Source organism: Eubalaena glacialis, chromosome 1 (assembly GCF_028564815.1).
Source record: "Eubalaena glacialis isolate mEubGla1 chromosome 1, mEubGla1.1.hap2.+ XY, whole genome shotgun sequence".
NCBI lineage: Eukaryota > Metazoa > Chordata > Mammalia > Artiodactyla > Balaenidae > Eubalaena > Eubalaena glacialis.
Genome location: NC_083716.1, coordinates 184,357,634 through 184,384,396, shown reverse-complemented (window position 1 = coordinate 184,384,396; position 26,763 = coordinate 184,357,634). Strand labels below are relative to the sequence as shown.

Genomic DNA, 26,763 nt, shown 5'->3' with positions numbered 1-26,763 from the left:
TCAACATCACTAGTCATTCGGGGAAGGCAAATTGAAACCACAAAGAGATATCACCTCACACCTTCCAGAATGGCCATTATCAAAAAGATAAGAAATAACAAACGCTGGCATGGATATGGAGAAAAGAGAATCCTTGTGCACTGTTGGTAGGATTATAAATCGGTGCAGCCACTATGGAAAACAGTATGAAGGTTCCTAAAAAAATTAAACATGGAACTACCATATGATCCAGCAATTCCACTTCTGGGAATACATCTGAAAGAAACAAAAACACTAACTCAAAAAGATATTTGCACCCCCCATGTTCATAGCAGCATTATTTACAATTGCCAACCACAGAAACAACCTAAGTGTTCATCGATGAATGAATGGATAAAGAAGTTGTGGTATATATATACAATAGAGTATTATTCAGGCATAAAAAAAAATGAGGAAAATAATGAGGAAAAAATGTCACCCACCATTTGTGACAAGATGGATAGACCTTGAAGGCATTATGTAAGTTAAATAAGTCAGATAGAGGAAGACAAGTATTACATGATTTCACTTTTATGTGGAATCTAATAAAAATAAACAAGCAATAAAAATACACCAAACTCACAGAAAAAGACATCAGATTTGTGGTTACCAAAGGCAGAGGGTAGGGGGAGGAAGGTGGTCAAAAGGTACAAACTTTCAGTTATAAGATAAATAAGTATCAGGGATGTAATGTACAACATGATGACTACTGTAAATGCTGCTGTATGATATACAAGAAAGTTGTTGAGAGTAGATCCTCAGAGTTCTCATCACAAGAAGAAATTTTTTTTCATTTTTTTTTTTTATTGTATCTATATGAGATGATGGATGTTAACTAAACACATTGTGGTAATCATTTCACAATATATGTAAATCAAACCATCATGCTGTACACCTTAAACTTATACAGGGATGTATGTCAATTATTGCTCAATAAAACTAGGGTAGGGGGGAACAGTGGGGAGGATCCCTCTTAAGCTCACAAAAAATCTCAAACAATAACCCTAGGAACTATCCTTTCTAAGGGATACATTTTAAACAGGTGAATTTTATGATATGTAAATTATATCTCAATAAAACAAAGGAAACTTCAGAGTTATCTTCTTAAACAAGGAGCTATGAGCCATACATTTTAGAAATAGGGGTATTGTTAGAAACAGGTATCTTAGGCTACAGAAAGAGTCTAAAAGAACTCTAAACCTTTGCCAGAAAGAGGCATAAGGCTGACAGACTATGCTGCCTTCTCATCCACCAACACAGAATTATCTATTACACCTATTCTTTCTTACCAAGACAAGTAGTATCACTTTAATTTTTAAAGTTGCTAATTCTTCTGCCTCTATACTGACACCATCCCTAAGCTTATTTGTAATTTTTTCTTCTCTTTTCAACATTTTTCGAAGTTCCTGGTAGTCTTAGAATTAACACCTCATGCTGAAAGTTGTTTCTACAAACAAACTGAAATTTGTCAGGCATAAGCTCCTAAAGGCATGAATCATCTTTTCTATTTATTCTAATCTCTCCGCAGATTACAGAAAACTTTAATAAATACTTGTTTAAACTCAAAAGTCACCAGGTTGAAATTCATTAAGGAGAAGAAAGTTGGGGGGTGGGGGTGGGAGGGAGGTCCAAGAGGGAGGGGATACATGTATACATATAGCTGATTCACTTCATTGTACAGCAGAAACTAACACAACATTGTAAAGCAATTTTTCTCCAATAAAAAAGTAAATAAATAAATAAACTCAAGTGGGAAAACTGTGAAAAGAAAAGAAGGTTAGTATAAGCCTTGATTTTAGACAGGAAAATTTCTCGATTTAAAATTAAACTCCAGGGACTTCCCTGGTGGCGCAGTGGTTAAGAATCTGCCTGCCAAGGCAGGGGACGAGGATTCGAGCCCTGGTCCAGGAAGATCCCACATGCCACGGAGCAACTAAGCCCGTGCGCCCCAAATACTGAGCCTGTGCTCTAGAGCCCACGAGCCACAACTACTGAGCCCGTGTGCCACAACTACTGAAGCCTGTGTGCCTAGAGCCCATGCTCCACAACAAGAGAAGCCACCGCAAGGAGAAGCCCGCACACCACAATGAAGAGTAGCCCCCACTCACCACAACTAGAGAAAGCCCACGCGCAGCAAGGAAGAACCAATGCAGCCAAAAATAAATAAGTAAATTTTGAAAAAAATTTTTTTAAAAAAATGAATCTTTAAACAAAATAAAATAAAAAAGTAAAATTAAACTCCAAGTTCCTGACTTTTTGTGAAATATTTCTTTACATCTCAGAAATAAAGCCATTTGAAAATATTTCTATAAATTACCGCATATAATATAACCTAAATATAATCCAAAGAAAAAATTAGAAACCATTTAAAAGCCAATCAATGAGGGTCTGCTTAAATAGAACAGAGTACATACCAATGGAATATCAGGTAGCTGCCAAAAAAGAATGAAGTGGTTCTAAATGTGATGATTTGAAGTGAGCGTTATAAAATTAAGTATAAATCAAAGAGTAGTAAACTCCCATTTGTGTTTTTAAAAACACATACATATACGCTTATAAACCAGCAAAAGTGTTTACTCTGGGCAAGGGAGATGCCTAAAAGACAGGGATAGAAGGTAGATTTTTTCCCTATACATCTTTTGTACCTTTTGAATTTTGTACATTTATATACCTATTTTAACTTTGTACATGTACTTACTTACTCAAAAAGTTTATTTTAAAATATATGTGTATAAAACATTGGCAAACTTTCCTTAAAATTCTAATTCTACACCCAAATTCTAAGGTACTAGTAAGAAGTGACCATGCCTTAAATTTCTGTACACCCATATTGCCTCATACATATAGCAGGCATTCTAAAGTGGTAAAACCCACCATAACACTATAAGTAAGGTTAAAAAATAAAAATTAGTAAAATGAGACTTTGCATTGTTGCAAGGTTAATGAAATGACCAAGGCAAGTCTGTGCAACTATCCAGCTATGAGTTCTGCAGCAGGGGTTAGGGGTTGGGGGGGGGGTCCGCACTGTAAAAGGAAACGCCATCCAAGTCCCAAATACAGTCTGGCACAAGGCAGTTCTTCCATCCAGACTTATATTCAAATTAATCCAATCATAAATGTTTACATCTAAATTCACTTCATTGAAAGGCTCACTTCTGTTGGGCTTTATTATATTTATTGATTCTTTTGCTCTGGGAATTTCATGTCAGTGGAGTGATATAAAACTACTTAGATTACTTATCACTTGATTATATGCACATTATACCAATATTTTATATCCAGTTTATATAATTGTTTGTAAACAATTCCATGGCAATGTGACATCATAGAGGCTTATAGGTCATTCACTTTTCTTTCTGTTTCATTAAAAATGTTGCTGTAAATTTTAGAATTTTCTGTTTTATAATTTCAAATATAGTGTTCTTAAGAAAACTGAAAGCTTCAACTCCTAGCTAATACAAAATGCAAGTATTTCCTTGACGTACATAAAATCTTTCATAATTTGAAAATATATGTTCAGGTGACCTCAGGACTGAGAAGAAAGGTAATCATTTGATTCTGAATCCTCCCTCTCCCTCTATCCCCCTCCCCCCAAACATGAAAATCAACAAGGAAAACAAATAAAACCACACAGGACATACACTTTAGTATTAAAAGGAGATAAGAAAACACTATGACTTTCTAATTACCCATAAGTACAGATAAAAAGAAAAAACTCCAACAGACCTTCTACAGCCTTCCAGCTGCTACAAGTTTATAAGGGCAGAAAGTGAGTAAGGCGGGGTTTAAAAGACTCCCTAAGAAAGAGTAGAGGGTAGCAGAGGACTAAAAGTAAGCAAAGACAAAATCAACCCCAGAAAGCAAAAGTGCAACAATAAACACCAAATACTGTGTAAGACTTGGTAATCCATAACCCTGGCTATGAGGAGGGGTTTGAAAATGGAAGGAACCAGAAATGACACCCTTGGAGAAGTAAGGGAAGTATCTTCAAAGAAGCATCAAATTAGAGGAGTGTGGTACTCCTTGGAGACAAGGCAGTGGAGGGGAAGAATAAAATTAGGAGGAAAATTAAAGATCTGATAGAAGTGAAAGAGAAACAGGACATGCCATGGCTTCTCCCACCAAAAACACCACCATCTATAAAGCAAATAGCACAAAAGAGGGTAGAAGTGACAGAACACAACACTCTCAAACTAGGAACCCTTTCCAAGTAATAAACAGGAACAGAAAAACGCAGACCAAATCCATACAAAACTACTGCAAAACATCAGAAAATGGAAATAATAGCTTTTCTGCTGATGAAAAGTATCCCCCACAAAACCAACCATGATCCTGAAGTAAACTGTAAACACAACATTTCAAACTCAATTAAATACTGTCAAACAAGCATTTGGGGATATGAAAAAATAGCTGAATTAGAAATATAAACACTAAAAACATAAATGGACAAAAAACAAGATAAAATTAAATAAAAGATGACCAAACTCAGGGAAGAAATAGAACAGAACATAATAAAAATGAAGACCGGGTTACAAGTATCCAAAGGAGAAGAAAGAATAGATTCAAATGAAAATTTACTACAGGGCATTGAAGAAAAGCAAGAAAATAACCAAGAGAATGAAAATAAAATAAAGAAAGAAGTTGAGAAAAAAAGAGAAATCATGGTTGAAATGGAAAATAAGCAAAGAAAGTCAGACAAATGAATAATTGGTGTCCCTGAAGAAGAAAACTCAAAACAGCAGGGGGAAGGGAATCCAAAACCCTAATATTTAACACTACAATCCAAAGAAAAGCTTTACAGAAATAAAAGAAGACCAGCATATACACACAGAAAGGGTCCACTGGGTACCAGAGCAAAATGACCCACAACAATCAACTCTGAGTTGTAAAAGTAAACTTTAATGATAAAGAAAAAAAAATCCTCACTGCCTCCAGGCAAAAAGTCAAGAGAATTGGCATTAGATTTCTTTAAAACAACATACAAAACCAAAGCAACAGTGGAATAGTATTTTCAAAAAACAAGGAAAAAAAGTGTGACCCATGAATATTAAAGCCACTCAAGCTGTCCTGCAGGTATCAAGGTCATAGAAAAATAGTTTAGAACATTCCAGAACTCATGGGATATACGAATGTGCCTTTCCTGAGGAATCTACTAAAGGATGAGCTTTATTTAACCAAAAGATGAAGTAAAACTACTCAGAAGGACTGATAGTAAGCTTTTCATCTATTTCATTTTAGAGCAAAGGCTAAAACAAGGGTGGGTAACGAGTTAAAAAAAAAAATGTACTTTTAGCCATTTTTCAAATAAAAGAGCAAATAAGTTACCAGTAAACTCCACATATAGGAAAAGAATATAAAACATTTCAAATGCTTTATTTATTACGGTTTTCATTAATTGATCATGATACTATAACATCTAAAATGGGAGGAACCTGCTTGTCAAAATAATCATTATGAAAAATTTATAACACAAAACAAGATAAAAACATTAAACTTAACTTGGTTAATCACATGTGGAACTTAGCAGGATGGGGGAAAATAGGTTTTTTTATAATGGTGATGCTTTCAAGGTTGTCATCAAATGATTTAACTATAGCAAAAGAAAGTATGTTCTAAAGCTCAAGGAAAAGTTTATGATTCATATTTAAGGCAGGAGGTTATTATTTAGATAGCTCAAAACAGAAGAGAAAATACATATTATAAAAGAATATGATTTCACATAAATTTACTCTCTCAGTCATGCTGTCTCCTGGCCTATATTAAGATTACTCTATATCCACATACATACAGAAATGGGGATTAGGGACCATAAATATACTTATAAAGATCACTGATGCCAAAATAATAAACAGCCACAACAGTTTAACATTTGTTGAGTACTTACTACGTGCTTATAAACTGTTTAGCATAATTTCGTTTGACCCTCTCAAAAAGCTTTTGAATATAGATACTTTTATTATCCCCATTTTACAGCTGAGGACATTCGGCATAGAGAACTACCTGATTTACACAGTCACAGAAATATAAGTGGTAAAACCAGGATTGAAATCCAGATCTGAAAGATTTCAAGCTTCATGCTCTTAAATCAGTATGGCATTTTGCATGGTTATTTATAATAAAATCTCATTTAAATATAGTAACTTACCCTTGTACATATGTTTCTAATAAACTGTATTTCTTTGCTTACTTTATTATAATAATTAGTTTGCCTTCCTTAAATTCGTACAATAATTTACTATTGAAGGAGGTACTCCAGTCTTTTGGATAAAGTTCAAACTATTATAAAAGGGATAAAAGACCAAATTATCTCTCCAGCCATCCTGTAACCCTTACTACTCCACACCCTGACCTGCTGTCAATTCCACTCTACAATTAAATCTTAAGTTCCAGTCACACTGAAAAACTGGCACCTTCACGAGGCAGTCACAGCTCTTTCTCACTTCTAAGCCTGTTCATATGCAGTTAGTTCTCTCTGTAGGGCAACTCCCTCCCCACCTTATTCCCTCAACTCTGCCTAGAATTATTTTCTCATTATCATCCTTGAAGGACCACTTTAGGCACAACTCCTCTGCGGAAGTCTTCCTAACCACCCATCAACATGACCTTTGTCTGTATTTCTCCTTCATTTACCTCTATCATAGAATTTATCTTATTCAATTTTAATGGTCAATTATTACCTGTGTCCTTGAGTGGGCCAGCACAGTACCTAGCAACCAGAATTTTTTAAACGCTAATTGATGGGAGAAAAAAATGTCTGATGTAGCTACTTGAAAAGATAATTTACAGAGTTGACTCCAACTATGTATATACCAATAGTAAAATTAATAATTATCAGTTTTAATACCTATTTGTTATTCAATTTGACATTTGACTGGAAAAAGTTATATTCTTTCAGTTAACTCTTGGATGATGCATTAATACAAGAAGTTCCAAAATAATATTTTTTAGAGAACTATACTATTTTAAAGGAATTTAACATTTTATTTTTCTCATTAAAAGTATAGTTCTGTTTTTCCACAGAAGAGTACACTGATCAGAAAAGGAATAAGAGAGTAAATTGGTGAAACACCTTGACAGAGGTTTGTCACTAATTATCATGAAAAATATCTAAGCTATACCACTGGTCATCAATTTAAGAGTTGACCTCTAGTACATCACTAAGACACATAATTTATTTTTTCCTTGATGTTACCATCAAAAGTTAGAATTTATGCCCTAACATCTTAGTTTATCATAAGTGCACTTTTAGCCATGAATATAGCTAGATGTTTTGAAAATCTTTTGACAGCTTGCACCACCTTCTGACTTAGTAATGAGTTCCTCTGGTATCTTGGAAACACTTTCATTTCTCTGAATTTAAAGGATAACTATCCCTCTCTACCATGCTAAGAATTGAAAAATATGCCCACCTTCACCTTATCCATAAAATTCACAGTGCCTACATAACAGTTAGTTTGCAAACTAGAAGGAAGGTTAGTGGTTTTTTCCCCCTCATAGGTACAGAAATTAAATGTTTTGCATAAGATGAAGAACTACATTCTAATCTACCCAGCATTAAGTAACCAAGCAAAGGAGATGACTCAAGCAGTGAAAAAATAAAAGACCAACATAAGTTTTAAAAGATATGTGAATCAATAGAATTTTAAATTCCACTTCTTCAAAAACCAAGTAGCAAATAACAAAAGATATAATTATAGAAACACAAGGCAATAAGATAATACGTTATTAGTCCTTTCCTCCTGATAATTCAGAGATTAGAAAATACCATACCAATAAATGTAAAAGCAAACCATTTTAAACCCTAACAGCTACTCTTCCTGAAATTGATTAAAAACTCTAAAAGAAAAATAAAATAACACCAAAAGGACTACGCCGGCTCTGAAAACATAAAAAAGCAAAATTCAAGAGAAAGTTTAATAAGATGTTCTTATAATAAAAACTTTATGAAGTACTAAAGTCATAAAACTTAAAAAAAAATTTATTTAAATATATAAAACACGTCTTTCTTTCAAAAATCTGATATCACAATATCATAGATTTTCACAAAACTGAATCACTAACCTGTATTTTTTCATAATAAATTTGCAGTTATATTTACCTTCAGATCCCATGATGAAGTGATGGATATCAGGGCCTGTTGACATTCGAGGTCCTTGACAGCTTTTTTCTATTATACCTCTAGGTGTTACCATTTTTATATGAACCACCTGTTTAATACAATGCATGATGTAAATTCTAGATATCTGTCAGTGAATGTTGTGTGTGTGGATATACACACCCATATATATTTATATAAAACACTACTTTTAAAATATTGGTTTAAGTGATAAATGGTGATTCCCTTCAGAATTCTAGTATCTTTTAGTAGTTCTTAGACTAAAAATAAATTGTATGTAACTTTAAATAAAAGAGGGAAAAATTATTCTAAGATTGTTATTGGCCTAGGTATATTCATCATTTTAAAAACTGAAAAACACATTTCTTTAAACCAAAGCTAGTCTAGGGTTGTCCATGTGGTAAAGAACTAAAGGATGGAAAAAATATGCAATGATCACATTTTAATAGGTTCATTCTTTCATTTATTTAACAATATTTATGAAGCACTATTATTCATGTTAGGCACTATTCTAGATGCTTAGAATTCTAAGAAAAAAATTATTCTTGCCTTATCCCCACCTTCAACTTATCTACTTTGCCCACTCAGTAGAAAAGAGTGAAAAGAATGAAGTATTTATTTTGATCACATCAAAATTGGGATGAAGAGGGAGATGTGGTGATTGAGTTAAAAAGATGAAGAAAGATATGTGTGAGGTATGTCTCACACATGTGAGAAATTAAGTACGTTGCAGGGAGAGGGTCAATCAAAAAAATTCCTCAGATCTGACTCAGAAATGGTTAGGTAAAAACCCAACACATTTTCAGAATAATTTTTTGACAGATAAATAAAAATAGTCTATTGTTGAAGGAAATGAGCAGAGGACATAAATAAAGAATTCACAAAATAAAAAGATAAAAATTGCTAATGAGGACATTTTAAAAGTTTACATTCACTAACAAATAAAGAAATATAAAATTTTAGGAAAATAATATAAATAAAAGGTCCAGTAAAATAAAGATTCTCATAGTGCTAGTAAGAATGTCAACTGGCACAAAATTTTTATAGAGCAATTTGGCTGTAAGGGTCCAAGGACCTAAAAACATGCTTGACCCAACAATCCAAGCTCTAGGAACTTACCCAAAGAAAATGATCAAAGAGGTATGCTAAAAAATTACTACAGAGGATATTTTTCCCTTTATTTACTTCTATAATTTTGAAATAAAAATAATTTAAATATTCTTTAATAGGGAATTACTAAATCACAAATTATCAATAAAAGAGAATTATATGCACTTTTTAAAAATAATGGTGCAAACCTATGCTCATTGACATGTTACTATATTGATAACAGTTTAAAGAGCAGATTAAACACAGTATGATGCTTTAGATTAAAAACTAGATATACACATGCAAATAAGTACATTAAAATGTATACTTATAATTTGTGGCCCTTAAATAACCCCAAAAAGGATTAAAATAAATTACATGCTTTAGCAGTACTAAGTGTGGTAGTCTATCAAATATGCTTAACTCTGATAAATATTTTAATAATCCAATAGCAAAAGGATCAAATTCTCTTTTCTGAAACCGAATTTATGTTATCTTAATTGCAAACAGAAAAATGTGATTTCTAAAATATCTTCAATTAAAAAAAAAGATAATGCAAACATTTAAAAAGTGTTCATAATATAGACACTTAAAGTCTTAAATTGTTGGGTGTTAACTATAAAAAACCAATATATTTCATCAACAATTTGGTATTTCTATCAACGAAGACATTGATGAAAATGTTGAAACGCTAGATCTGAAAAACAAACCTAAATAGCTCTAGGAATAATGTTAGGAACACCACTTTAATAGTCTCATAAACTATTCTTTTAAATTGTTATCAAAATATTGATGATAAAGGGAACATGTATGAAGTACCTATTAAATACCAGTGATTCCTCTAAGAGTTTTCATTTTATGTCCTTTATTCCTTATAATAATTCTATGTAACAAATAACATTATTCTATTTTATACAGTAGGAAATTGAAGTTTAGAAAGGTAAACCAATTTGCACAAGGTCACACAATTAATCACTGGAAAAGCTACAAATGGAACAAATGATACCTAATTCCTAGCCAGGATGCCTATAGTTACACTATCGCACTAACTCTTAAGAGCAATGACACCAGATCAGCTAAAACAAAATGATGTGCACATAAAACATTACATTAACTAGAACATTTTTAATTGGGCTCTTTAATTCTATACAGAAAATTTTTTTCAGAAAAATAAATATAAAATCTACTAAGGCAAAAGAGTAGTAATGACAAGATCACCTAAATAAATAGACTAAAATCTTGGTAGAGTTGAAGACCAAGACTCCAAGGCTTGCAAAATAATATTTAGATACATTTATAAGTCAGATACTATGAGATATCTACAAAACTTAAATATCAGTTACTCGAAAAGAAGCACTCTTAAATAATGACCACAGTTGTGTCTTTTAACCGTTTGTGTTACACATAATCAATGTTACTATAATTAAAAAGGGTATACTTTTGTGGGGGACTCTCCAACTCAATTTTTAAAGGCTTAACAACTTTATAATAATCTCTATAGACTAATTAATTATTGTATAATAAATAGGAAAAAATTTACCAAGTCCTCAATATTGCCATAGATATTCTTCTTCATGCCTGATGCCCGAGTAGATACCCATCCTCCCACAGTGCTGAATTCCAGGGAATCTGGTTCATGACCTGTACAATAACCACTTTCTTTAAGCTGAAAAACAAAAATGTAATATTTTACCAGTGAAAGTGGCCCCGTTTAACACAGCACTCAACACATTAACTCTTTCCACGTTAAAATTTCCATGTCATTGCTATTTGGACTCATTAAAACCTATATAGAAAAAGAAATAATTTTATCATACTTGTCTAAAAATATTTTTAAGCTTTTGCCTAGTGGAAAAATATGGGCCAAAAGACAGTTGTATTTTCCACAGGTTCACCAGCCAATCTTACTCCTTACATTCTTTTATTTTAAAGCCAACTACCCTCACTTCTTTTTTTTTTTCCACAGAGACAATTTAACTACTTATGGAGATCAGATTATGCTTAAATAATTGCCAACTTCATCTAAACACTTTCAATAAATAAAGCACTTAATCTCTTATGCTCCCTACCCTAATATAATCTGCAGCAGGCCTGCAGAAAATCTGAGCAAATTGCCTGTACTTAATTCTCTCAAGGAGTCATGTGTTTTAATGTACAGCCATCTGGCTAGGTTTCCTGCATGTAATACCATCATGTATTTGTGACACAGGTCATGCATTCCTGTACATTAAATAGTCACTTGTTTCTCATTTTTCTATATTAGCGTGGCTTTGCCATCTGCACAGCACCTGAGGTTGGATGGATGCCCTGTACTGCAACAACACCAAAGCCATTCCACTAAAATCATTTTAAAGACTCAGCCATCTCATGTCAAATGGTACAGACACTACCATCTGCATACCCACTGTCTACTGCACTCAAGCCCATCAATCTGTGTTGACCATTTTGATAGTCATCCAATTAAGCAACTGTTTCTGTTTTTCAAGTAAGCCACGCAGAGATGTAGAGTATGTCAGCTATGTTTATATCTGTGTATTTAAGTATGGTATGAAAGCTGTAATCCAGAACTTGAGAACCTATAGGTTGAATACAATTTGTTAGCTTTTGCACACAAGCAATGCAAATTATTTATCATGTCTAATTTTGCTGCTAGGAAAACAAGATTTTAAAAGATATCAATTATTACATAATAGAATTTTTTCACTAAACATTCAATACATTTATTTAATTTTAAGAGGTTAATAACCACTCACAAATAAGTAGCTTAAATACAAGACTGAAAACTAAAATGAAGATTATCAGACCATGATATTCCTTCCTTAATTCCCAAACAATCTATATTCATATTATTTACTCTCAAAAGACTAATACCTTTCAATTTTTCTGAAAGTAATACACACACACACGTGCACGCACACACACACAAAGGACTCTTAAAACTCTTAAAACTTAACAATAAGAAAAAAACCAATTAAAAAATGGACCAAAGACCTTAACAGATACCTCACTGAAGATAGCAAATAATCACATGAAAAGATGTTCCACATCATATGTCATCAGGGAAACACAAATTAAAATAACAATGAGATACTACTACACATCTATATGAATGGCCCAAATCCAGAACACTGACAACACCAAATGCTAGAGAGGATGTGGAACAACAGAAACTCTCAGTGCTGGTGGGAATGCAAAATGGTAATTTGGAAGACTATCTGGCAATTTCTTACAAAACTAAACATACTCTTACCATACAATTCAGTAATCATACTCCTTGTATTTACTCAAAGGAGTTGAAAACTTATGTCCACATAAAAACCTGCACATAAATGTTTAAAGCAGCTTTATTCATAATTGCCAAAACTCGGAAGCAACCAAGATTTCCTTCAGTTGGTGAATGGATAAATAAACTGTGGTACATCCAGACAATGGAATATTATTCAGTGCTGAAAAGAAATAAGCTATCAAGCCATGAAAAGACATGGAGGAAACTTAAACGTATATTACTAAATGAAAGTAGCCAATTTGAAAAGGCCACATATTCTATGATCCCAACTATATATGACATTCTGGAAAAGACAAAACTATGGAAACAATAAAAAGATCAGTGGTTGCCAGGGGTCGGGGGGTGAGAAAATGAAGAGGGAGAGCACAGAGAATGTAGAGCAGTGAAAATACTCTAATATTATAATGAAGGCTACTCAGTGATTATTTATACATCTGTCCAAACCCACAGAATATACACCACCACAAGTGAACCCTAAAATAAACTATGGACTTTTTGTAATTATGATGTGCCAATGTAGGTTCACCCTTGGTAAAAGAAATCTCAATGTCATTATATCACTTTATGTGGAATCTAAAAAAGTTGAACTCATAGAAGCATAGATTGGCGGTTATCAGGGGATGAGGGGGTGGGGGAAATGGGGAGAGAGTGGTCAAGGGGTACAAACTTCCAGTGATGTTGATAATGGGGGAGGCTATGCATGCATGGGGGCAGGGGCATGTGGGAAATCTCTGTACCTCCCTCTCAATTTTGTTTTAAACCTAACATTGCTCTAAAAAATAAAGTGTTAAAAAAATATGAAACAAAGATATTTTCAGACAAACAAAAGCAAAAAAAATTCATCAACAGCAGACTCACACTAAAGATATTTAAAACAAGTCCTTCAAGCAGAAGGAAAATATCATCAGATTGAATTAAAAGGCACCATAAAGGGTAACTAGATGGGTAAATATAAAAGATGTTTTCTTACTGTTTAAATATCTTTAAAAGATAACTTACTATTTCAACAAAAATTATAACAATATACTATAGGTTTTACAATATATGTAAAAGTAGAATGTATGACAACAGCACAAAGGAGAGACAAGGGGAAAGGGAAGTATAATATTTTATGGTTCTTATGCTAAACTCTAAGTGTTATATACGTTATCACCTTAAAGCAGACTATTTTAAGTTAAAGATATACACTATAGAACCTGAAACCCTTAAAAGAACAAAACAAAAAGTTATAGCTAATGAAGAAAGAAAAAAGATAAAATGGTATCATTAAAAAAAATATTCAATCTAAGAAAAGGCAGTAAAAGTGGAAAAGGAGAAAACACAGATAGGAAAGATAGAAAACAAATTGCAAGATGACAGACTTAAACTGAACCACATCAATAAACCACATTGAAGGTAAAAGGTCTAACCACCCCAATTAAAAGGTAGAGACTGTCATGTTAGATAAAAAGGAAAGACCCAATTGTATGCTGTCTATAAGAAAAACACTTGAAATATAAAACTATAAATTAGTAAAAAATTTAAAAATGGAAAAAGGAAAAAGATATACCATGCTAACAACAGTCAAAATAAAACTGGAATGGCTGTTTTAACATCAGATGAAGTAGATCTCAGAGCAAAAAATACTATCAGGAAGAAGGAAGGTCATTTCACAGTAACAAAATTGTTCATTAGTCAAGAAGCAATAACAATCCTCAGTATTTATTCCCCCAATAACAGAGCTTTAAATATATGAAGTGAAAACTGATAGAACTGCAAGAAAAAATAGATCTATAATAGTTGGAGACTGTAATTCCCTTCCATCAATAATTGATATAACAGTAGACAGAAATTTTTTTTAAATACAGAAGACCTGAACAACACTATAAATCAATTTGACCTAACAGACATGTATAGACCACTCCAACCAACAGCAGCAGAGGACAAATTCTTTTCAAGTGTATATGGAACATTTACAAGACAGACCATACTGTAGGCCATAAAACAAGTATCAATTAATTTGATAGGATTTAAGTCATATAAAGAATGTTTTCTGAACACAATGGAATTAACATAGAAATCAGTAACAGAAAGATGTTTAGAAAAATCCCCCAATAAGTGGAAATGAAATAACAACTTGTAAGTACCTATAGGTCAAAGAAAGAATCAAAAGGGAAGTAGAAAATATTTTGAAATGAATGAAATTGAGCAGACATATCAAAATTTGTAGGATACCACTAAAGCAATAGTTGGAGGAAATTTATAGTACTGAAAACCTATATTAAAAAAGAAGAAAGGCCTCAAATAAATCACCTCATCTTCCACCTTAAGACACAAAGCATTTGACAAAATCCAAAATCCACTCCTAATAAAAACACTCTACAAACTAAGGTAGAAGGAACTTCCTCAACTTGATTAAGGGCATCTACAAAAAAAACCCCTATACATTAAGTATTAACATCATACTTAATGGTGAAGAACTGAATGCATCTCTCTTAAATCAGGAACAAGATAAGGGTGTCTACTTTCACTTATTTTCAACAGTGCATTAGAGGTTCTAGTCAGTGCAATCAGGTGAGAAAAAGAAATAAAGGCATACTGATTGGAAAGGAAGAAGTAAAATTGTCTTTATTCACAAAGGACCTGATCATAAATGTAGTAAATCTAACGGGAGCTAAAACTTTTAAAACTAATTAGTGAATTTAGTAAGATTGCTAGATATAAGAGCTATAAGCAAAAATCAATTTTATTTCTATATACTAATAAAGAACACTCAGAAATTGAAAACTTTTAAAAATACCATTTATAAAAATATATAATACTTAAGGACAAATCTATTAAAAATATGAAATATTTGTACACTAAAAACCACAAGACACAGCTGAGAGAAATTAACAGACCTTAAAAAAACTAAAGTTATACCATGTTCATGGGTCAGAAGATTCAATATTAAGATGTCAGTTCTCCCCAAATTGATGTATAGAGTTGATGTAATCCCAATCAAAACCCCAACAGGCTACTTTTTTTAATAGAAATTGACAAGGTGATTATAAATATCATATAGAAATACAAAGAACCCAGAATCACCAAAACAACTTTGAAAAAGATTTACGATAAAGCCACAAGAATCTAAATAGTGTGGTACTGGCATAAAGATATACAATAGATCAATGGAACAAAATAGAGTCCAGACTAGATGCACATTATTATATATTACATATTATATAAAAATGACAACAGACATGTTTTATGATGGTGCAAAGTCAATTCAGTGAAGAAAGGATAGTCTTTTCAACAAATGGTGCTGGAACAACTGATTATCCATATGCAAAAAAAATGAACTTCAACCTATCCCTCACGCCATACATGAACATTAACTCAAAATCTTCAAAAGTCATCAGACTTGAATAGAAACTAAAAACTATGAAACTTAAATGGGAGTAAATCTTTGTAACTTCAGGTGAAGCAAAAGTTTCTAGATATGACAGTAGAAGCATGATATATAAAGTAAAAAATTAAGTATGCTGTACTTCATCAAAATTAAAAACCATCTACTCTTCAAAAGACTCTGTTAAGAGAATGAAAAGACAAGCCACAGACTGGGAGAAAATATTTGCAAAGTATATATCTAGAAAAGAACTTATGTCCAGAATATGTTAAAAAAAATTCTCAAAACCCAATAAAAAGAAAACAATCCAATTTTAAAATTGGGCAAACAACTTGAAGAGACACTTCACCAAAGAAGATATATGGATGGCAAACAGCGCTTAAAAAGATCTCCAACATCATTAGTCATTAGAGAAATGCAAATTAAAACCACAGTAAGATACAAACCTACTAGATAACAAACCTACTAGAACAACTAAACTTTAAAAGACTAACAATAACAAATATCGGCAAGGATGTAGAGAAACTCATACAGTGCTAGTGCGAATATCAAATGATGCAATCACTCTGGGAAAACGTTTGGTGGTTTTTCAAAAAGGTAAATATATATCTACCAAATGATTTAGCCATTTCATTTCTAGATACTTACCCAAGAGAAAGGAAGGTATTTGTCCAAACAAAGACTTACACATGAATGTTCAAAGCAGCTTTATTTGTAATAGCCCAAAATTGGAAATAATCCAAGCATTCAACAAGTGAATGGATAAACAAACAGTGGTATATCTATACAACTGAATACTACTGAGCAACAAAAAGGAATAAAATAATGGTACATGCAACAATATGCATGAATCTCAAAATAATTATGCCTACTGATGAATCTCAAAATAATTATGCCTAGTGAAAGAAGCCAACCCTCGCCCCACCCTTGTAAAAAAAGAGTATGTGATTTCATTTTAATAAAACTGTAGGACATTCAAACAAATCTACAGTGACAGAAAGCATATCAGTGATTGCCAGGGACATGGAAAAGGTGGGATGGAGAGAATTATAAAGAGGCCAAGAGGAAACTTTTGGGATTGGTGCATGTGTTCTATATCTTGATTGTGGTGATGGTTTCATGGTTGTATTCATATACCAAACCTTATCAAGTTGTGCACTTTAAATGACTGCAGTTTACAGTATTGTATGACAATTATATCTCAATGAAACTATTATAAACGAAACAAAAGCAGGGACTTCCCTGGTGGTCCAGTGGTTAAGAATCCGCCTTCCAATGCAGGGTACGCAGATTTGATCCCTGGTGGGGGAGCTAAGATCCCACATGCTGCGGGTCAACTAAGCCCCTGCACTGCAACTACTGAGCCCGTGCGCTGCAACTACTGAGCCCATGCACTCTGAAGCCCACGTCCCACAACTAGAGAGCTTGCATGCCGCAACTACTGAGCCCGCGTGCTCTAGAGCCTGAGCATCACAACTGGAGAGAAGCCCATGCACTGCAACAAACAGCCTGCATGCCGCAACTAAGACCCAATGCAGTCAAATAAATAAATATTTTTAAAAATAAAAAGACCTTTTAGAAATACTAAAAAGAAAAAAAAAGACTCAGGATTTTCGCTCAAGCTTCCCAAAGAACTGAATTTCCACCAACTGGGAATGAGAAGGCTGCAGAATAAGCAAATTGTGGAGGGAAAATTGAAATTCAATTTTTTTAAATGTTAAGTTTGAAATGTGTATTAGATATACAAGTGGAGATGTCAACTAGGCAAGTGGATATGCAAGTTTAGAGTTCAAGAAAGAAGTCTGAGGTGATACAAATTTAGGAGTCTTTGGCATATAGAAGAAATATTTAAAGTCAGCTGTGTTTGAATGAAGCAGATAGTACTCAATAAAAATCAGTGGAATGAATAAAAGTTCTAAGTACTTTACATTATTAACTTATTTCATCCTAACAAAAACTTTATGAAGTAGGTATTATCTCCATTTTATAGATAAAGAAACTGAGGCATTGAGAAATGCATCCCTAGTGGGGGGAAATCATAAGTCACATATCCCCAGACTATTAACTAATGAAATTAAGTAGCCAAATATTTAATAAACCTAGAAACAGATTCCCAAAATCCAAGGTTAACATTTAATGACCTCCCTTAAATTTCATACATATTAAAAAATGTAATCTACAAGTTAAAAAGATGAAAATTTGTGCTACCCAACTAATATATTTGTGTCATTTTAAAACTTCTAGAATGAAAAAGCAGGAAGTTTTAAGTTGGTTACCTCAGCTGAAGAAGAAACTGAAGAATACAGAAGCATAATGAAGAAGAAATTGAACTGGGATCAATACAGCTGTAGAAACTATATTAGAGTCTACTAGAGGCAAAAAGAAATGTTCTATATTGGCATTTAGGGAAATAAACTAGTAGGTAAAATATCAGAAGTTCCTAGTCTAGGAAAATGTCATTTAAATTTCAAGGAAATATGTTCCTTGAATTTTAATTCTAACCTTTAAAAAAAAAACAACAACTTGGAAAGGTTAAAATACTACATCAAATGCTATAATAAAGGATATAAAATTATAGATATGAAAGGCCATCCTTTGTTATAAGAAAAAAATCACTGTGTTGATAATGCCTCTCAGCATAACAGAAGACTAATACAGGCCTTTTTACAGGTTTTTTTCATTAAATACTATTATTCAACCCACAAAGTTCATTATAAACTATAATAATTAACAAACCTAATTACCTTGAATTATATAAAACCTTGACTTACTGAAGATCTTTAATGCCTCAATGAATATGTTCAATTTTATTCTAGTTCTCTGTATCTTAGTGCATTAAATCAAAAATAAAGATAAAAGTTTAATAATGTTTTTCAAAGCCTTTCATCCAGAATTGGTCACCAGCATACCAACTTCATTCAACTCTTTACCATGAAATATGGAAAAAGATAATAAAAAAAAGATCAACAAGCATGTCACATTTCTGTGTTGTTAAAAGGTAGGAAGAAAAAAAAAAAAAAAAGGAAAGAGGGGTCTCTGTAACCCAAATTGAACAAAATGGTCAGTTCATCACCAGTGAACTGGACTTTCTAACTTTTGTTTACAAAAGCTGAGTTACAGTCATCTTGACCATATTTGAAAGGGCTGAAGAAACCAATCCATTTTAATAATTAATGGCTTAGAATCCATGAAGAGAACCTCAAGTTTCCTAAAATTCATTAGGATCCCAAAAAAGTGCTATAAGGACTCCAGGAGTTCCACTTATTCATGAGATGAGCAGTATTCAATAAAACTATGCTTTGAAAATTTCAATGAATAGCAAATACCAACATCTACCCAAACTGATCAAATTTATCATTAATTTCTGAGAATTCTGTGTCCAACTTGTTCTGTTTCGCTCCATTCTTGCTACTTTGTCTCAAGTCACTATCAGCTCTTGTCCAAATTATTGCAGCAGCCACTTAATCCACCTGTACATGCCCATCCATCCTCCACACAGTAGCTCACGAAAACTAAGTACAAAGGTAAAGTTCAAACTTTTGGGGCTTTATGATCTGACCTCTTCATGTTTTCCTTGCTTCACCCTTTACCACTACTATACGTACACTCACCCAAAATACAAACACCAAGAATATGTGTTCTCCCATATACACAGACTAGATCTCAGCCATATTCAGCTATCTGCAGATCCCCCAAAGCAACAGCTGCCTGTAAATCTTCCGCACATGCTACTTCCCCTGACTGGATTGTTCTCCCCAACCCCATTTCCTTTTCACTCTCACTCATCCTAATTTAATCCTCATTTTAAATGCCGAGTCCTCTGTGATACCATCTTTGTTCAACTTCTCTTCGAACCCCATTTGATGAGCCTTAACACCCCACATTTAGCCTTCACCTAGCAATTCTCACTGAGTCATATTGTCTATTTACCTAACTTTCTGTCATAATATAACGTAAGCTTTCGTAGGGTAGGGGATGGGTGTCTTATTCACTACTGTGTTCATAGCATCTAGCTCAATATCTGACCCACAACAGAAACAGAGAAAGCTTGTTCAGTGAATATATTGTGAAAGGTACTTTATTCATAGAGGGGATACACAGCAGTTTTGAAAATTTTAAATAACATACCTGTCTTTCCAACTCTTGTCCTGTTATGCCAGCCTCTACATGAGCTGTCAGATTGTTCTCATCAACCCAGAGGATTCGATTCTGTTGCAAAAGAAGAAAGCAGTTTCATCTCCAGGAACAGACACTTTCTCAGGAAATATAACTTCCTAACTGAAAGCAGCAAGTGACAAGATAGAAATTAAGCAAGTAGGGTTACCCACACTAGAAAGCTCCACTTGTTCCTGACTATACAACATGACAGACATAGTAACATAGGCAGTATATTGCACAGGAGTTGGTTTAAAACATAGACATTCAGAAAGTGAGGAAGAGGGTTTCAGATAAAATGAGACTAAAAGAAACCACCAAAAGCTAATGCAGGCCTGGTCTGAATCCCCATTCGAACAATGAAATGAACTATAAAATAAAGACAATTTTGAGACAACTGGAAAATGAATGTGGACTGGATATTAAATGATATAAGGAATTACTTTTAATTTTGCCAGAAGTGATAATAATATAGTGAGAAAATGTCCTTTTTAAAAGAAATACACAGAAATATTTGGTATAAAGTAGCATATTATCAGGATTTGCTTTAAAAATAGTAGAGGAAAAAAGATAAAGCCAATATATGTAAATAATTATTTAATCTAGAGACTAGAAATACTATTCTCTCTACTTTGGTGCTTGAAAAACTTCAATAAAATAATATTAAATATTTAATTATAATAAAAGATTATATAAACAGGAATATTGTTGACTATACAAAGATTAAGTTCATACGCAAACTAAAACTTTAACATAGCACAATGGCCAACTCTTGGACCATAATGAACCAAAATTTCACAAAATAATCCTAAAGTTTATTAGCACCTTTATTAATTTTAAGTTAATTTTAAAATTAATTAGCTCTTCTATTCTTCCAAAAGCAAAAATGCAATAGCATTAGTAAAAATTTGGGGAACAACTAAGTTTTGATGATTCAAATTAACATTAACAAATATTATTTGTTTTTTAACAATACAAATCAGGTCATCTATTGTATCACTATTCCAATCCATGCTTCTCAAATTGTCAATTTCACATGTCAATTTGGTAGAATCTATTAAGATATATGACTTAGAGTAAGAGTGAACTTAGCTTTTAGAGGTCTGAAGACAAAGGTAAAATATAATGATGAAAAAAATTTTAAAGAAAATGGACAATATACCTTTTTAAAAATAACTAAGACTGAGCCATAAAGACAACTTTAAAACCAAACACTATCTTCAAATACATCTTAAATTATCATATACCATTTGTGAAGTGTCCAAAGAAATTATTGTTCTTGTCTCATCTGCAGGACACATCAGGCCATATGAAACACTTGTTCCTCCTGCCAAAATAGGAAACAACAACTATGCTTAAATATTTTACTTTTAGCTACATTTCTAGGGTAAATCCCTAAGACAAAGTATACAGATAGGCCCTCTAGGAAATAATACCTGTTTCTACTTTGCAAAATGTAATTTGCAAATGCTAACACACTATAAGCAAACTCACCTTAATTTTATGGTGCATGCCAAAATGAAGAAATATTATGGAGCTGAAAGTAATGGGATATGGCTCCATCCCCCGGGCACACTCAAGTGAAGCCCCTAGCAATTTGTGGAACTCCAAAAACATGATTAGAAAAGTTCTAAGCTAATGATTACTGTGGAGAGATAGCATAGAAGAAAAAATACCCATCCCATACAACTAGAGACACCATTATCTCCTTTCTGCCATATTTATGAGATTCACTTATCATTTAAAATATTATCTTATACTCCCAGGCAAAAAGGCTTTAATAAATTAGAACATAAAGTTAAAACTGCCCAGATTATATGATATTCAAAAACAAATTTATATGTTCTTTGGTGAAAAAGTGATTTTAATATAGAATAATTAATACATAGAAGAATTTAAACAATGTACTCCTACTTAACATTTGTTGTCAAAGGAAAAATGCTTTCTTGATAACAATACGGAACAATACGGTATTCTCAGTTCTTAACCAGATCTGTACCATCATATAGCAGAATAAAGTTTGAATTGGTACTTTCATATCTTTTGGACAGAATATAAGTGGAAGTCACCTTGATGCAAGTACAGGGGGTACTGATCTACACAGTGAAACAATGTTAAGAACATGTCTGTGATTAGTAACCACTATTTCTTGTCAAAGTCATTTGAAATCAGAAAAATATTTCATTAAGAGTGGCAGTGTAATGCCTTTTTGCATGAATTCAACGGAAAGTATCAGCTGAAGAAGGTATCTGGAACTTCTGATTTGCAGAGGTCCCATTTCCATTGCATCAATGCCAATTCAGTCAGTGAAGGCAATTTCCTTTGGCTTGTGTAAGCTGTTAAAATGATGTGGTTGGTGAATGATCAAGAGAGATTAAATTTGTCTTAAAATGTAAAATAATGTTAGTTTTCAGTATTAAAAGATATTACTGATTTGGTTATCACTGTCCTGGTTGCATATCCCTTCTTCTCAAAGATTTATGTTGGGTATAGTTAGCCTTTGAAAAATAATATTCTCTCCATTAAGATAAAGGTTAGAAAGTAACTACTAAAGCAGGAACATTTTCTTATTTAGGCAGTAAGTCACAGCTTCAATTAGGATCCATATGGGAAAGAAGCCATGAACTAAGGGTAAATCATGTCTCAAACAGTTCAGGTAGATCTACTCAGAACAGAAATAAACCAGCATAACCAATAAACACCATAAACCAATTTTTCAAAATAACCATTTCATAATTATAAGAATGTTTTTTTCAGTGGGATGGCACAAATATTTAAAATAGAACAAATTTACATCACAATCAAATTCAAAACACACAATACCTACCACCAATTGGTATGATACAAAGGTTATATTTGCACGCTAGATTCACAATCTTAACTACATCATCATGACACGCTGTTGAAAAAAGGGAAAATAAATTAATCACAAGGACATGAACAAAATCCGGGTAACCCTACAAAACAAGGGTCTGTAGAGTTCTTCAGTGTCTAAACTTTTCCTTCATTTATTCACTCATTAACACATTAAATCACTATATTAAAAAAAAACTGTTTTTTCTCTTTTTTAACTTTTCATTTTTAAATAATTTTATACTTACAAAAAAGTTGCAAAAATGGTACAAAGATTTCCTTCACCAAGTAGCTGCAAATACTAACATCTTATATAACTATGAAAACTATAACAACCAAGCAATCGACACTGATACAATACTATTAATTAATCAAGAGACCTTATTCAAAATTTGCCAGCTGTTCCACTAATGTCCTCTTTTCTGGACCAGGATCACATACTGCATTTTAGTTGTCACATCTCCTTAGTCTTTTTTTTTTTTTTTTTTTTTAAAGACCTTTGAGCTCCCCGACTCCAAACTTCCAGGCACCAGAAGCTCAAAATTTCTCAAGCCTGTTCCATTGATGGACAGCTCAGACTGTTAGAAAGTTCTTCCCATTTGCCCCTCTAACTTCCACCCCCGAGTCCTCATTCTCTGCCTCTGTTGCAACCAAGACTATCTCCTTAGTCTTCTTTACTCTGAAATAGTTCCTCAATCTACTTTGACCTTGACACGTTTGAAGAGCACTGGTCAGTTATTTCATAGAATGTCCCTCAATTTGGGTTTGCTTATTTCCTTAGGATTAAATTCAGTTTATACATTTTGGCAGGAATTCCACAGAAGTGATGCTGTGCCTTTCTCAGTGCATTATAACTGGAGGCGCATGATGTAGATAAGTCTCATTGCTGGTAATGTTAACTTTCATCATTTAGTAATACAGTACAGTAGTCCCTCAGTATCCACAGGGGGTAGGTTCCAGGACCCCTACAGACACCAAAATCTGGGAAGCTCAGGTCCCTTAAAGAAAATGACATACATACAGAGTGAAGTAAGTCAGAAAGAGAAAAACAAATACCGTATGCTAACACATATATATGAAATCTAAGAAAAAAAAAAAGTGGTCATGAAGAACCTAGGGGCAAGACGGGAATAAAGACACAGACCTACTAGAGAATGGACCTGAGGATATGGGGAGGGGGAAGGGTAAGCTGGGACAAAGTGAGAGAGTGGCATGGACATATATACACTACCAAACGTTAAATAGCTAGCTAGTGGGAAGCAGCCGCATAGCACAGGGAGATCAGCTCGGTGCCCTGTGACCACCTACAGGGGTGGGATAGGGAGGGTGGGAGGGAGGGAGATGCAAGAGGGAAGAGATATGGGAACATGTGTATATGTATAACTGATTCACTTTGTTATAAAGCAGAAACTAACACACCATTGTAAGCAAGTATACTCCAATAAAGATGTTAAAAAAAAAAAGAAAATGACATAGTATTTGCACATAACCTACAGCACATCCTTCTGTATACTTTAAATCATCTCTAGATTACTTATAATACCTAATACATTGTAAATGCTATGCAAATAGTTGTAAATACAATGTAAATGCTATATAAATAGTTGCTGGCATGTTGCCTTTATGTAATTTTTTTTCCAAATACTTTTGAACAGCATTGGTTGAACCTACAGATGCGGAACCCTTGGATCAGAAGGGCCAACTGTTAGGTTTCTCCATATAAAAACACTATAGGGCTTCCCTGGTGGCACAGTGGTTAAGAATCCACCTGCCAATGCAGGAGACAGGGGTTCGAGCCCTGGTCTGGGAATATCCCACATGCCGCAGAGCAACTGAGCCCCCCTGCCACAACTACTGAGCCTGCGCTCTAGAAACCGTAAGCCACAACTACTGAGCCCGCGTGCCGCAACTACTGAAGCCCGCGCGCCTAGAGCCCATGCTCCGCAACAAGAGAAGCCATGACAATGAGAAGCCCGTGCACCACAACGAAGAGTAGCCCCTGTGTGCCGCAACTAGAGGAAGCCCGCGCACAGCAACAAAGACCCAATACAGCCAAAAATAAAAATAAATAAATTTATTTTAAAAAACTATAATTAATAAATATCTCGTGAGGAAATACTTGATTACATAAATGTTTCATACTTTTGCCCACTAATTTTTGCATCCATTGATGATTCTTTATTGTTCTTTAAACAAAACTTTAAACATTATACATGATATACTGCATACGAACTCCTTTCTACTGTACACACCAAAGGGTACTTTTCAGTGTAAAAGTTAAGTATTAAAAACCTGAAGGCAGAAGACTTTAAACACCAAACTAGAGGTGCTCAGACTCAATTTGACTAGCAAAAGGGAATTAAGGAGGGGAACAACATGGCAAAGACAGTGTTTTAGAAAGATCAATCTCCTGATAAATTATGTAATGGCATGGAGGAAAAGGAGATTTGAAGCAAGGAAACCATGCAAAAATTGAGTATCACTTGCTTATGACCTGAAAGGGAAATAAGGATACAAATGAAAATATACAAATTAATATCCATTTATGAAAGTAAAAATACTGTTCTATAAAAGTTATGATTATCATTTCCTAGGTTTTCTTAAAGCTAGGAATGTCATTTGCATCATTCCAAATTTAATAAAAATCTATTTTCAAGCTTTCAGATTAAGCCTATAAAGCTTACTATCTGTGGTAAAAATTCTTAATAAATGGAATACTAGTTCATTAATAATTAATAAAATACCCAAAGATGTCTGTTAAAAAACCTTTAATAAGGCAAAACTATTTCAAGGATTGTCACCAAATCGGAAGCTTTCCTTTACAATGTTATTTGACACAGCACTCCCTCATCCCACTGCCCACCCTACTTATTCTCTGTCTTTTTACTGTGCCTTGTTTTTCTTTATAACATTTACCACCCCTCACTACATTAAATATTTGTTTATTGTTCTGTCTCCTCCCGCCCCCACTTAATTGTATAGCACCTGAGAATAGGGATTTGTGTTCTGTTCAGTGTCTTATCTTCAATACCTAGAACAGTACCTAGCACATATTTTCACAGGCCTAAAGTTTCGATATTTAGACTGCTGAAAATAATGCATAAATTGAATAAATATTGCTAAAGGAAAGTTTATTTTTATAAGTATACTTACCACAGACAACATACAATGTGTAAGTAACTAACTACCTGTCCAAACTAAATGAAAGGTAGAAATAGCTACACTGTGTACAGGTCACAATGGTGACAAATCCTGGTTTAAGTATGACTCCAAATCAGGAAAGTTCCATATATTACAAGTTCTTACTCTTAGATAAGCCCTAGACATCCTATTAAAGCAACATGTAGAATTCAGACTCCAATTACAGACAGACTTAAAGACATCCACAACGATAGACTTCCTAGGTATGTGTACATATGTATATATACAGATATGGTGTGTAGATATTTAAACTGCAAGATGAGAAAGCCACCTCCACTCTATGGAATACCACATTGTCTCAAATTGCCATATTGTCTCAAAACTTACCCTCATGCAAAGAAAAACCTGAACTTTATTACCAAAAGGAAATTTACATTAAAGTTAAATAAAGGCCTCAGTTAACTGACAACCTGTTGGGAAACAAACTATTTCCAAGAAGTTCTTACACTGGAAGATTCAACAGAACAAAATTTTAGACTTGGTTTGGGCACCAATACACTATTCAAATAGATTCTTTTCTCCCTATATATGTCACCCTCCTTCTTATCCCCAAATTAAGGTAGGATTTTTCCCTCAGATACTCCCTGAAAAGGAAAAGGATCACATCTAGGAACTGAGAGTCCATGAATGAGGCAATTTTTTGAAAAATAAAACACTCTATATAATCCTTTTATGGAG

General features: G+C 33.4%; 1 protein-coding gene across 1 annotated transcript in view; it reads right to left on the bottom strand.

Moving 5' to 3' along the window:
- AGPS (alkylglycerone phosphate synthase) overlaps window positions 1-26,763 on the bottom strand; it is a 141,028-nt gene that overhangs the window by 65,513 nt on the left and 48,752 nt on the right. The window contains exons 6-10 of the mRNA XM_061185417.1: window positions 22,859-22,930; window positions 21,279-21,358; window positions 20,005-20,085; window positions 10,764-10,889; window positions 8,117-8,225 (exon numbers count right to left, since the gene is read on the bottom strand). Coding sequence (XP_061041400.1) covers window positions 8,117-8,225; window positions 10,764-10,889; window positions 20,005-20,085; window positions 21,279-21,358; window positions 22,859-22,930 — 468 coding nt within the window. The remainder of the gene's footprint in view (window positions 1-8,116; window positions 8,226-10,763; window positions 10,890-20,004; window positions 20,086-21,278; window positions 21,359-22,858; window positions 22,931-26,763) is intronic.